At 45.5% G+C, this 14,081-nt stretch overlaps 1 protein-coding gene across 1 annotated transcript in view; it reads right to left on the bottom strand.

Moving 5' to 3' along the window:
* LEKR1 (leucine, glutamate and lysine rich 1) overlaps nucleotides 1-7,478 on the bottom strand; it is a 116,104-nt gene extending 108,626 nt beyond the window's left edge. Inside the window, exons 1-2 of the mRNA XM_081086396.1 lie at nucleotides 7,426-7,478; nucleotides 3,824-3,912 (exon numbers count right to left, since the gene is read on the bottom strand). Of these exons, the coding sequence (XP_080942522.1) occupies nucleotides 3,824-3,871 (48 nt within the window). The 5' untranslated portion in view covers nucleotides 3,872-3,912; nucleotides 7,426-7,478. The remainder of the gene's footprint in view (nucleotides 1-3,823; nucleotides 3,913-7,425) is intronic.
* Nucleotides 7,479-14,081: the final 6,603 nt, after the last annotated feature.

Below are 14,081 nucleotides of genomic sequence, written 5' to 3'. Positions count from 1 at the left end.
CCAGCCCTTGGGCCTGCTTTACATTTTGTGCCACCTGGGGAGATAGAAGTCTGAGATGTATTTTATGCTCAGTCAGAAATTGTGATAAAAAGCAAAAAGACCTAGGAATGAAAGTCAAAAGATTACCTTATTCTTGCTTCCCTATGATTCCCTAAAAAGATGAGATCAAGAGGTAGCTGATTTTAACAATTTTAGTCTTCTAGTCGGGTAATGACTTCTCTGATTATAGCTTATCAGCAGCAGCAGCATTCTTCTCTATACTTTCCCTTCGGTGGCCATCTGCTCCACTACCTCTAATTTTTCTTGCAACTTTTCTACTACTACCAATTTACTAGTAATAGCACAGTGTAGTGCAGTCATTTTCATGTTCTTTATTAAGTACCTTTCATGTAAGTTATCAGTCACCCTATTTCCATATCACAGAGCAAAAGTATAGAAAGAAATAAAGAGGAAGGGCTCCCCTCACCTTCTCTTCCCTGATTTCTACATTAACCTTCCTTGCATGCACAGAGAAAGAAAAGAAGAAAAAAAGGAAACACACAGCAAGGGTTTCTCTAGAAAGAAGAACCAGCATAAAAACGAACACCAAAAAAGTTAACAGAAGAACAAGGTAGGGGCACTGATCCACCCACCTCATGTTCTTTTTTTACCCAATAAAGAAATGGAGCACAATTTCCAAGCCACAATGAAAAAAAAAAAGATTTGTTTTCTTCATTTTAATAATGAAGTATCTATACTAATAAAAGGGTAATATGCTAATCAGACCAGATAGACCGGATGTCTTCTAGACGTCTTTGTGGACATCCTTCTGGACAAAGCCACGGTGGCGGGGCCCGAGGTAGAGGCAGTTAGGGGCGATCAGGCCAACAGGGGAGAGTGGTTAGGGGTGATCAGGCCAGCAGGGGAGAGCAGTTAGGGGCGATCATGCTGGCAGGGGAGAGTGGTTAGGGGCGATCAGGCTGGCAGGGGAGAGTGGTTAGGGGCGATCAGGCCAGCAGGGGAGAGCAGTTAGGGGCGATCAGGCAGGCAGGGGAGAGCAGTTAGGGGCGATCAGGCAGGCAGGCAGGTGAGCAGTTAGGAGCCAGCAGTCCCGGATTGCGAGAGGGTACAGGTGGGCTGAGGGACTCCCCCATGAACGAATTTCATGCACCGTGCCTCTAGTTAGTAAATAATTCTAATCCACTAATAGGTAATCCTATTACCACTATACACTATATGCAGGGGGGCAAAAGTAGGTTTAGAGCTGTTAGTACTCAAAACAGAGTTCATTCTTGTATTATTTATTAACTAGAGGCCCAGTGCATGAAATTCGTGCATGGGGGGGAGGGCATCCCTCAGCCCGGCCTGCACCCTCTCCAATCCAGGATCCCTCGGGGGAAGTCCAACTGCCGCAGGGATGGGGCCTAAACCGGCAGTCAGACACCAGTTTCGCAATCTGGGACTGCTGGCTCCTGACCACTTGCCTGCCTGCCTGCCTGCCTGATTGCCCCTAACCACTCTATGTGCCTGCCTGATCATCCCTAACCACTCTACCTGCCTGCCTGATCACCCCTAACAGCCTCTGCTTGCCGGCCTATTCACTCCTTATCTGCCTCCCTGCCGGCCAGGTCACCTCCTAACTGTCCTCCTGCCAGCCTGGTCGCCCCCTAAATGTCCAGAAGGAAGTCAGATGTCTGGAAGATGTTACCCTTTTATTAGTATAGATTATTGTATTATTTTCCATATGAACAACTGTAAACCTACTTTTGCTCCACCCTGTATCTATTTAACATGATTCTGTATAGAATGAAGTATGCAAGCTGACTACATACTGCCTGATCACTAGACAATTTAATAAGTACGTTATGGGCAATCTAGATAAATCAAACATAGTTAAGAAGTTGTGGAAAACAAATAACTGACTTATTCTTAGACGGTGCTTTAAGGGGCTATGGGGTACATGTACACATTTTGGTTGCTTAATAATCAAGTACCCAGAACAATGCCTGGCACATATAGGCACTGGGTGAATATTTGTTGTATACCTGCATTTAACTTAGATTTGAAAAAGTGCAAAGCTGTACTTTATATTCTAAACATTCAGCAGGACAAAGGTACCATCAGAACACTTGTCCAGGGCCTTAGGCAGCTGCACTTCTCCTAGACTCACTGCTTCTCTGCACTGCATGGACAGCTACTTGCCATTCCTGCTTTGAGAATATAACTGCAGATTTATGAAATGCTTGGTTTCAGCATCTTAAACAATTTATTTATAAAGTACCTTAAACATGGAAAAAAAAACCATTCTACAACTCTCATGAAAACCTTGCCAAAATAAATACATACTTTCTCATATATTCAAAATATTTACATTGTTAAACATTCTCTAACTTGGCCAGCATTTTCTCACCAGTAAGCTGTTCCCTTAGCCTAGCCTGCTCTATTGCCTATCTGCCTATTGCCTTCAAGGACCAATCCCAGTTCTACTTCCTGCATAAAGCTCCTCCCTTGACTATCCCAATACTTGGGGATTCCTGTCCCTACCTCCTCCTTTCTTATAAGCTACTATCTTATATGACATTTAAATTATACACTGTCTTTTAGAGTTGTTTTTTTTTCCACCTCATTATAGATCCTCTTCCTGACAGATGACTGGAATCTGAAGTATGGGAACTGTTTCTTGCAGATGGTTTTGTTTTCTTTTCATCTCTACCACACAGGGTAGTATATGGAAGGAATTCAGTTGAGGGAGAGAGGAGGGACATTCCATGTCTACAAACACATAAAAGCAGCATTTCTCGGGTAAGCATAGCATAGCTGAGCTCTCTTTGTGCTTTCCATCTCTTACATCTAACTTAAAAGGTAAAGCAAATTAAATGCAGAGGTTGAAAAGGTCTTTTCTGGTAATTGGACTTCACTTCCAGTTCCTGCAAGGCTGCAGTTTATCTGAAGAACATACAGTAACAGTAAGCATCAAGTTAAATCAATGGTAACAGGAAGCCCAGAGCAACATGAACAAAGAATAAAAGCATATCTGAGAGCTGACTGCAATTTTTCAATTAAAAAATAACAGACTGTTAAGAGTTGACTGTAGATTTACTGAAAAACCTGAATGCTTAATGATAGCTAAGGTCTGAGATTGAATTCACAATTTGTCAATCAGTTTCAAAAAGACATTTTTAAAATTGTACTGTTAATAATATATGCAATGCCAAACTAAATATAGGAGTAATAAGTTTGCCTGAGGACAGATATGAACTAACAGGGAGAAGAACAAGAAAATCTGAAGAATTGTTAACTAGATTAAATGAACTGATACATATATGAAAAGGCTTAAAATAGTACCTCGTGCAAGAATTAAGGTGAAATTGAAATAGACACTTATATAGAGAGACTTCAAAACTTAGCATCATAAAAAACTACAAGCTAACTATAATTTCTGTGGTGGTTTACTACTAATTATTTGTTTTGCAAATACAGACTAATGATCATTTAAAATTTTAAACAGACTCATTGATTTCAGTTTGTTTTTTTTAAAAAAACTTCTTTCTACAAGCTGCTAGAAAGTACCTAAATATTACTATCAGGCTCCGCAAACACCTGGTCAAATACTGTGCTGAAATTGTATATCTGCCTTTGTTCACAGGTCAAATACTCTGCACTGAATTGAATTCCACAATTCTGACCATTAGAATTATTCCCTTCCCCACTCCATCAATTCATTACAGATGCCCTGACCAAAATAAATACAGAACCTCTGAATTCACTTCCCCAGATTTTAGAATTATCTACCTGCTAACAGGTTTCCAATGTTATTTTGTAATAACACAATATAATATCATACCTTTTGGATTTCTTCAGGTAACGCATGCATGGGAACGTGACGATCCATAATTCCCAAAATACACGGAAGGAGCTCTGAAGTAAAATAATCTAAAAATATTGATGGCAATAGTCAGAATTGGATAATGTAAAAAAATTCAAATTACGAGATATAAATTCTTGGTAGTATTGGAAGAAGAATGGTGATAACTGTTTAAACAGATGTTTATTCCATCAGTGTTAAACAGTACAAGTGGGGTTTTCTCAGTTAGTTATTAGGCCAATAGAACAGAAAAGACCTACAGAGACTGCTGATACTAGCTGCAAATATCTTCTTTCTTTAGAGACATATGCAATACTTTCCACAATAAAGAATTTAAAGATTTTTTAAAATGTATACACACTTAACAAAAAAAAAGAGAAATTAATGGTCCCATTGTAATTTCTGTGGCGGTTTAATACTAATTATTTGCTTTGCAAATACAAAATAAGGATCATAAAATCTTAAATGGAACCATTTATTTCAAGATTGTTTTTTTTAAGTGTTTTTTTCTGAAAAGCTACGAGAAAAATGTGTAAATATGGTATTTTAGTTTGGCAGACAAGAAAAGCAACTGTGACATGAATGTAGTTTAAAAAAATATATGATCAGCTTAAATATGATATGCAGGCCCTGAACAAAAGAAACATCAAAGTATGAGAAGCCAAGTGTCAATTTTAACTAAAAATTAACATTTTTATTATTTTTGTGTAGGTATTTTACTTTTAATAGATTTTCATTTTATAATAAAATAATCTATATATATAAAAGCCTAAGCGACTGTTAAGACTGAGCAACAGAGGAGCTGCTCAACGCAGGAGCTGCCCCCTGGTGGTCAGTGCACTCCCACAGCCAGTCAACCTCCCCTGGTCCCTCCCCGCAGCCGGCAAACCTCCCGTGGTCCCCCCGGCCAGCAGCTAGCAGGCCCCGCCTGGCAGCCAGTAGGCCCCCAGGCCCTGTCTGGCAGCTGGCAGACTCCACCTGGCCTGGCCCTGACTGGGACTGGGCGAGATGGTCCCGATAGGCCCTGATCGCTGGCCAGGCCTAGGGACCCCACCTGTGCACGAATTTTGTGCACTAGGCCTCTAGTTCTATATAACACTCTATCACTACTTTCATAAAACCACACAGAATGGAGGAGCATTTGGGTTTTGTGTGTGTGTTTTTAATCTCTCTCAAATATGGAGGAAGAATAGACAGTCCAATTTCATGAGTGAGAGATGTTTATATATACCCAAGGAGTGAAGGGGGCAGCAGAGTATGATATAGGCCTAATTCCACAGCAGGGAGCAAAGGCCTAAGGGCCAACAGTTGTAGACAAAGAACAATCTAGGAGAGGAGTATTACTGAAGGCTCCTGAGGTGGTTTGCTTTTGATCAGGGAAAGATTTTGACAGGAGAGGCCAAGAAGTCTGAGGTAGCAACTCCAGCCTTTCCAAGGTAGCAGGTAAATTGTATGTGACAAAAATTCTTATAGTAGCAGTATTTTTTGTTTTAATTATGCAACTATTGGTAGAAAAGAGGATTCCCTCCCTATCCCATTAGCATAAAATCCCTTGTTTTAATGAGCTGCTGTTTACAGCAAATAATTAATGATCTGTCTTCCCATATAAATATAGTGTGTGTGTGTGTGTGTGTGTGTGTTGTGTGTGTGTGTCTGGTAAAGTTAACTGCAGCTGGCTGTGGGGTAAAGTTAACTGACATAGTTAACATTGGCCCACATGACCAAGTACATAATAATGTGATGTTTGGCAGACTGTCACCGTGATGTGGCAAGAGCTCATTATTCACAAAAGGCTCATTATTCTCATTTCTGCCATTTTACAATGGACTCACCAATAGTAAAATAAGATGGCATCAGCTTAATTAAACTCTATTGGGAGAATTTCTCCTAAATTACCACCCACAAAATTCCACCCACAAAATTATTTGAGAGCATGGATCTGGTGACAATGTAAACAAGGCAGTTTTGATTTAGAACCTTGATTGTTTGTAAATCTATCCCAACTTTGTGGTCTTATTCTACCAAAGGAGAAGAATTGGCAGGTTCTGATTATTGAGGGAAAATTAAAAATAAAATATTCTGCTAACCCAGAAAACCTCTCTGTAGCAGATAGCAATTTCATTATTGAATATGCATTTAACCACACTGTGAGGCACATCACAATCAATCTGCTAACGAGATTACAGAGACAGAAAGAAATCCCACTTTTTATACAACCAAGCAGATACAATCCATTACAGTGCCAGGGGTTCTCAACCTGTGGGTCGCGACCCCTTTGGGGGTCAAACGACCCTTCCACAGGGGTCGCCTAAGACCATCCTGCATATCAGATATTACGATTCATAACAGTAGCAAAATTAGTTACAAAGTAGCAACGAAAATAATTTTATGGTTGGGGGGTCACAACATGAGGAACTGTATTTAAAGGGCCAGCAGGTTGAGAACCACTGCTCACACGCTTGTTCTGAAGATAAATGGTAACTTGTCCTCAGTACAGCTTGCTATACACTCTCTAATAGTTCATTTTAAATCACCTGGTAACTCAAGTAGCCATCTATTCTAGCTAATTGCATCTGTTCTAAGGAATGCAAATCTCTATGACAAAGGAGGTGGTTGCTAGAAGGCACCGAAAGTAAAACTCTAGTCTAGGAGATATGGAAATAGGGGAGTTAATTTCCTTGATATTTACATTTTAAAGAAATGGCTCCCCGGTCCTCAAGAAAAACATGATGGGTCTTTAAAAGCTTTGCATGCATATTAAAGGAATAGAGGGAGCATTCACAAATAAGAAGTTTCTCCACATCGGGAGGGGAAAGGCCTCTTTCCCTTTTGGCCGCAGGGAAATTTGTTCATTTTAATTTTCCTACATTACTTTGCATGTTTTATCAAATGAGCCCCTTTTATTCTTTCACTTTAAACTCGTGTCGGCTGTCCGTTGGCAAGAGGTGCGGTGATGACTGGCAGCAGCTATGTAAGGTGTTTCTGAACCTGCTCTCTCTCTCTCTAACAGACAGGGTCACGAGGAAAATGTCAAAAACACAGCAATGTTCTTGACTGTTCACTTCCGATTCTCTTCCGCACGCCAGGGTCACGATGGGCCGTTAGCTCCCGTCCCGTTTTCAGGCCGGTTCGTAAAGAACTATCCCCCTGGCGTGAGTCACCCAAAAGGAGCAGGTCAGGGTCAGGCGAAGCGGGAGTTGTCCTAAGACTTTCTTGAGCGACAGACTTTTCCAAACAAAGACCAACTGCGAGGCCAGCCAAACTGCTGGAAGGCCTGTGAAATGTGTCCCTGTCTAACCCCGTTCCCGCGGGACCCCCCGGCAGGAAGAGGAGGCGGAGGGCGCGGCGCGGAGCCCCCCCAACCCCCCTCCCCGCCCCCCCCGCCACGCACTGCGGGAGTGGGGGGGGAGTGGATGCCGGGCCAGGCGGGCGGGCTCGCGGGGACCAGCCAGGGGGCACAGGAGGGGGCGCCGCGCCCCGCTTTCCGGCCCTCTCCGGGTGCCGGCACGCCTCCGCGCCGGAACTGCGTCCCGGGGAACCGGGTCCCCCCGCAGTTCAGGAAGCCACTCGCCGTCTCTCACCTAGACCTGGACGCCGCTGGGTGCGAAACGGCTTCCCTAGTCTCCTGGGAGACCGCGCTGCACGTCGGCGTGACGTCAGGGCGCGGTGGCGTCACGGCCCACGCGAGGCCCCGGGCTCGGGGCGGAAGCGGGAAGCTCGCGTTGGGGTCCGGGCGAAGGGCTCGTCTGACGCTGAGTGCGCGAGAGGCCGGACGGCGGGGAGGGGCGGGGCGGAGCGGGCGGCTGGGGTCGGGGCGGCGACCGGGGGTGCGGGGAGCCCGCCCAGCCCTGCCTCCTGCCTCCTGCTCCTCCAAGGAGCCTCGGTGCGTCGACCTCTCGCCCTGGTCCTGGGCCCGCGTGGAGGACGCGGCAGTCCCTGCTCTTGGGCGGAAAGGGGAGCGATGCCTGTAGAGGTCAAGGGGACTCGCTGGTCTCAGTGCAGCGGAGGCGAGTTAACTGAGAAGACGTTGGTAACATTTTCGTCCTAGTCCAGGAGCAGTCGAAATGGGAGGTTCCGTACTAAGGCTATCTTGGGGGAACTTAGAGGCATATATGCAAAGCCCATGGAAACAGACAATAATTTGGTGAAGGCCCGGGGGTGGGGGTTTGGGGGTGAGGGCAGGATGGGGGGGGTCCATGGGGAAACAGAGGGAGGAACACCTGTAATACTTTCAACAATAAAGACGTGCTTTTAAAGGTATCTTGAGACCCCCTGGTCCACAACTTATTTCTTTTTAAAAGACTGCCCACCCACACACATGTCTGCCTTTCTTTCCTTCATTCATAAAGCAGGTATTTGTTGACAGCCCACTATGCGACGAGCACTGCCCACCAGGATGGGGTGAAGCTCGGGGACTGACTAACCCAGACAGGGGCAGACATTGGTATGATTTGCAGTGACTCATTCATGTCCAGATCGCTCCCGTTTTGAAGATTATATGAGGTCCAAAATGCAGCTCTTCCAAGAAACAAAATATCCACTACTCGCTCGCAGGGAGGGTGGCTTGTCACTACTGAATGAAGTAAGGTTGAATGAATACAAAGAAAATTCATTAGAAAGTAGATTGAGAAAAATGATCAAATGTTGCAGAACATTGCTGGAACAGGAGTCAGACTGCTGATTGATAGCCATTTTTAATGAAAATGACAGCATGACGTCCTGAACACTTCTAAAAGCCTTGTTCCTCAAAGCACTAAAAGTCTTGGAAATAACGTGTAATACTATCAACAATAAAGATATGAAAAGGAAAAAAATTAAACTCTTGGAAATAGATGTATGTGCCCTGTACACTTTAACCTGGCTGTTATTTTTGCCCCAATGCCTACCAGCAACTTTCTGTTTATACAGAAAGAGAACACCTTTATACTCAAAGCATCTTTCTTCATCTGGGGGAGAGAAGCACAGAGGACTGAACAAAGGATTAGGAAGGCAGAGGACAGCCAGTGAAGTGGTCAAGTACAGCCTGCTTATTGGCCTTGAGACCAATTTTCCTTCCCTTGTAAATGTCCCTTAGACCGGCACTGTCCAGTAAGAGAGCCACATGGGATTATCTAATTTAAATGAAGTACAATAAAAACTTACATTCCTTTTTGCAGTAGCCATATTTCAATCTTCAGTAATTATAAGTTGCTACTGCGAAAGACAGCACATACATTTAGAACTTTTCATCATCAAAGAAAGTTCTGTTGAACAGTGGTAAGTACTATAAGAATTTCAAGGATAAAGTTGATAAATTGTGAATAGCTTTTGTTAAAGAATAGCAGTTAAAAGATCACAACATGATGAAGAGTGTGACAGAGTGTTACAAAATAGGCTTATTAAAAAAGTAATCCAATAAGCTTCTCCCCAGTGTTGGTGTGTGTTTGTTTTTCTTGGCTCTCGGTTGGTGTCGGTTTCTTCCTCTGTCTGTCAAGGTTTCTTTCCCTATCCTTTTTCTCTTTACACTTCTTTCTCTCACCACATTATTGGCCATATTGACTGAAGTAGAATTTAAAATATTCCCATCATTGGATATTATTGAATAAAGTTTTGTTTTATCCTAGTCTTTAATTTTTTTATTATCCTGTTCTTAAATTTTAAATCAGCAGTTTCACTTTTTTTCTTAAAATATATTTTATTGATTTTTTTTTTACAGAGAGGAAGGGAGAAGGATAGAGAGTTAGAAACATCATCGATGAATCATCTATCAGTTGCCTCCTGCACACCCCCTACTGGGGATGTGCCCGCAATCAAGGTACATGCCCTTGACCAGAATCGAACCTGGGACCCTTCAGTCCACAGGCTGACGCTCTACCCACTGACCCAAACCGGTTAGGGCAGCAGTTTCACTTTTAACCATATCTTTAAAAATAATCCAGTGAGAACCAAGTTACATTTAACCTCTTCTGTGACTCTTTATTTTCCCGTGTGGGTCAATGACCCCTGAAAAAAATGTCCCCTAGTTTGGGGAACAAAGTCTATAAAATGACTAAACTAGGGCTTTCCACGTGGTCTACAGACCTTTGTGTTTTAATATTAAAATGTTATACAGTGTCTATACTTTTGTTTCTGTTATGAATTTACCTAAGATATTTATCCCACAGGGCATTGTCATTCATCCCATTCATTTTAATTCATAGTATACTTCCTCCTCTCCTTTCCCCCTTCCCTGATGAAAAGCATGTGAGAGAAAAGGTACTTTATCTGCAAGTCTGATAAAAATACTAGGAAATCTACCCAAGATTGCTAATTTCAAAATGAGCCCAGAATTGTACAAAGGGAGCATAGCAAAACTACAATTAGCTCACCTTATTTTTATCCCGTGAGCCAGAACAGAGTGCTATCCCCTCAAAAGTTTGAATAAAATGGTTGTAAGCAGGCCTTCCAGGGTGGCAATCACAGCTTCCATTGCTACTTCTGGGTTCTATCCAATGCAAGTACAGAATTTTTAAAAAGCTAACATTTATTGGGCTCATTCTCTCTGCCACGTACTTCATACATGTCTTATTTATTGAGAATACTCCAAAACATAACTCAGTCAGATCCTACTTACTGCTTATTTTCGCCCAAAAGCTAGAAGTGGCCAAATGCATGGCCCAACCCATGAACACTGAAGTGGACTTGGACTGAATGTGAGATTAAGCAGAAGCACATGGGCCTCCTGTATTTGTATTAGTGAACTCTGCCAGCCAGCCAGTACCCACAGGGCATCAGCCTACTGTGGATTGGCAACATATGTAAATACCCAAAATGTGTTTAATTCTGGAAACTTAATGTTGTCTTAGACTTACTTTGTTGGTGTCTTTTCAAACACAGCTTCCAGTTTTCAAAAAAAGGGGTCAACTACAAGCAACCACTTGCTGTGTTGTACTTACCCCAACACACGTTTCCCACCAACATGTAGATTGGGTTTTCTTTCCTAGTACTGGTGTGTTTTTGTAACTGTTCATCGACATTTAAAGTTTTGGATCTCTGTATAAAGCTACTTTTGTGTATTTTGAAATCCAAGTAACTGGTCTGGATGGGCTCTGACTACAAAATACTATTTTTTGGTTTATACTCTATATTCTTGAATCCATTCTGTGTGCAGTGTAAGCTTGAGTACCTACTAAAATGAAGGTCAAAATGTTTAAATAGCATTTCTCTCTAAGAGTTCATATGTATTGTCATCTGTGCAGGAATGACTTGTGTACTGAATTATTTTGGGACCTAAGAATATGATTATTGAACAAAATTCCCACTCTCTACCCGATAAGCACATGTAAATTAGCCCAACTCTAGAAATGAACTCAGATTAGTCAAACCCCCTGCCCTGGCCCTTTCCTGGTGGTTTAAATGGAATGGGCTTCTGACCCGATTCTGACCAAACCAGCTCCAAGAGACGGTTGCTGGAAGCTTCTGGAAAAGTTCTTTCTTCTTAATGTTCATCACAGCCTTATTTATAATGTTTAAAAACTGGAAATACCAAAATGTAAAACAAATTGGTTTCTCAAACAACAAGACGTGCAGCTATTAAAAATGATGGTGAATGTCCCAAGTCGATTTTTCTGTGTAAAAAAGCAAGTTAAAAATAACGTAATTGTAAAGTGCATTCCAAATAGCATTCTATACATTTTGTTAATTATTTTTATCAATGGATATTTTATTAGGATACCAGAGTACCTCACAGAATCAACAGAAATGCTGAATAACCCAGCTTCCAGAAAGCAGGAAACGGGACTGCCTTGAGAACGCCACATAAGAACTCTGGAACTCTAAAAGCCACAGAGACTCTCAGCCCTTTGAGTCTATCACTCTATGAAAGTTGGTCTCCTTTACAGGCTCTGCACATGGCAGGTCAGTGGTAGCCGACAGTCCAGTTTCGCCACCTAGAGAAAGAGAGGAGGCCTCTGTTCACTCCCAACCTACAGTTAGAAGAATGTCGGGAAAGGGCTGGCACCTCTTGGGTAACACATCAGCTCCTTTTCCAAATCCCCGAAGCCAGAAGGAGTCAGGTACATGCCTCCTGGCCAATTGTGGGAACCAGGGAGGCCAGGCCACACATGAGGACGCCTCCCTTCCTAATTACATGTCTAGAAAAATAGGGGCAGAGTCTGAAGAAGAGGGACAGTTCTGTTCCAGAAGGAAAGAGTGCTAGACCGACAAACATTCCTGCATAAACTTAAGTGAGTGTCGGAATTAGCGGGGAAAACATGTTAATTACACAGTGAATCTGGCTCTCTCTTGCCACACAAACTGGGAGGCAAACGTGTGTATTTTACAGTGGACACTAGGTATCCTAACCCCAGAGAATCCCCCTCTTCAATAATGGTGTGTTACTTGCGTAATAAATTGTGCCTGTGTGTGTGTGTGTGTATAGCTAGGCATTATAGGCTTACGGGTAAATAGGGAAATAAGAGCATAGATCCACCAAATCAAAGTTTAAATAGAAAATAAGCTAATGTGGAATTTTGCGAGCTTTCGGTTGCCTGGAGTGGTTTGTATGATGAATCTGTCTTGGTGTTCGTATTTTTGTCTTGCCCTCCAACCTTAATTTATCAACAAATCTCCAAACACTGGAATTATATAAATAATATGTCTGAGCAAAGTACACATTTTGTTTATGGGATCTTGTGAAGGGACTTAGATTCTGACACTTTATACATAACATCTGTAACTTTTTCTTTCATTTTTTTTTAATGCCCGTGGGACTCTGGAGTCACCGTTTAAGGGAGGTCTTCACCAGTTCCTGTGCCAGAGAACTGAGGCATCTCTGATTTTAAAACAAAACACACTGGGAAGTACGCTTCTAGGAGGCATGACAGCATGCACGGAGCCATGCCTGTTATTAATAAGCTTCGTGCAGAGGAGACAAAACTTGCGTGCCCCGAAGCCGGCAGCCTGCGCTCCGGTTCCTTTCCGTGCGAGCTTGCCACGCCAGCCGCACCTGCGCGCCGTGCGCGCGACAAGCTGGCCTTGGAACGCCTCCCTGGCCTGGCTGCTCATGGACCGAGCAGCTCTGCTCCCCGTGCGTTTCACACATCCTGGCCGAGCGGGTTTTATGACCGAGCGTTACCCACGCTCCGATAACAAGGAGACGCTGTGTCCTCCCCGGGAACTCACTCCCCGTCCCAGAAATATAGCGTGACTCCCCGCCCCGCCGGCCGGTAAAAGTGGAAACCGGCGCCGCCCTCCAGCACCTGCGCCGCCCGCCCCGCCGCAGCCAGGGCCGTCCCGGGCACGAAGTGCGTGCGGCCGCCAGGCAGGCAGGTCACGCAACCCCGAGGCCCCGCCCCCGCCGCCTGCTCTCCCCGCTTCCGTGCGCGCCCGGGCTCCCCGGGGGCCGGAACCGCCTCGCGTGCCGACCCGGCCGCCTAGTCCTGCCAGGATCCCAGACTCCGCTCCGCCCCCCGGCGCGCCGCGTCCCCAGCCAACTTCAGCCCGAGCGGGCGATGCCCCCAACTTAATGCCGGAAAGTTTCCACCTCCGCTGCTGCAAAGCAGACACCTCCGGGGAAGCGGGGGCTGGGGGCGGGGAGACGCGGGCGAGGAATCGGTCTCGCCCCGGGGGTCCCTACTCAGCTCCCTTGGCGGCTCCGGCGTCCGCCGTGCCCGATCGCTCCGTCGGGGGGTCCCGGGCCGGGCGGCCGCAGTAGCGTGGCAGCCTTGCGCCCCGCCCTTTTGCGCAGGAGGGGGCGCGGGCGGTCCGCCAGCCCCCGGTAGGGACACCCGGGAAGAGACCCCCCACAGCGCCCCGCCGGGGGTGGGGGTGGGGCTGCTGCCGGGAACCGGGTGCGCAGCAGCCGAGCTGCGCTGCGTTGCCAGGCGACTGACCCCGGCGACCCGGCGCCTCCTGACCTCGGGGTGGGGTGGCAGCTGTGCCTCGGGGGCGGCGAGGGGCAGGGCCCGCGGGGGCTGAATGGCGCGAAGGCCGCCGCTTGCAGGGGGGCGGGGGATGAGATTCGTGTTTGACGTCCGGGGTCAGCTCTCTGACGGCTGAGAACCGGCGCTGCCCGCGGTGGAACGGGCTTCTGCTCTGCGGGCCGGAGGGCGGGCTGGCTGCACGCAGCTCCCGGGTGGGCCGGGCCGCCGGCGCCTCTCACGCTACGCCGCGTGCAGCAGAGGAAGCGCGTGTCGTGACGCCCGGCGATGAGATCAGTCTGAGTTACCGCCGCGTCGGGCCGGGAAGGGCCTCCTGTCACGCAGCCGCCGCCTGGGCC

The sequence above is a fragment of the Myotis nattereri genome (assembly GCF_964212035.1).
Source record: "Myotis nattereri genome assembly, chromosome: 3".
NCBI classification, from domain to species: Eukaryota; Metazoa; Chordata; class Mammalia; order Chiroptera; family Vespertilionidae; genus Myotis; species Myotis nattereri.
The sequence above is the reverse complement of the archived record's forward strand: the minus strand, read 5'-3'. Positions and strand labels throughout refer to the sequence as shown.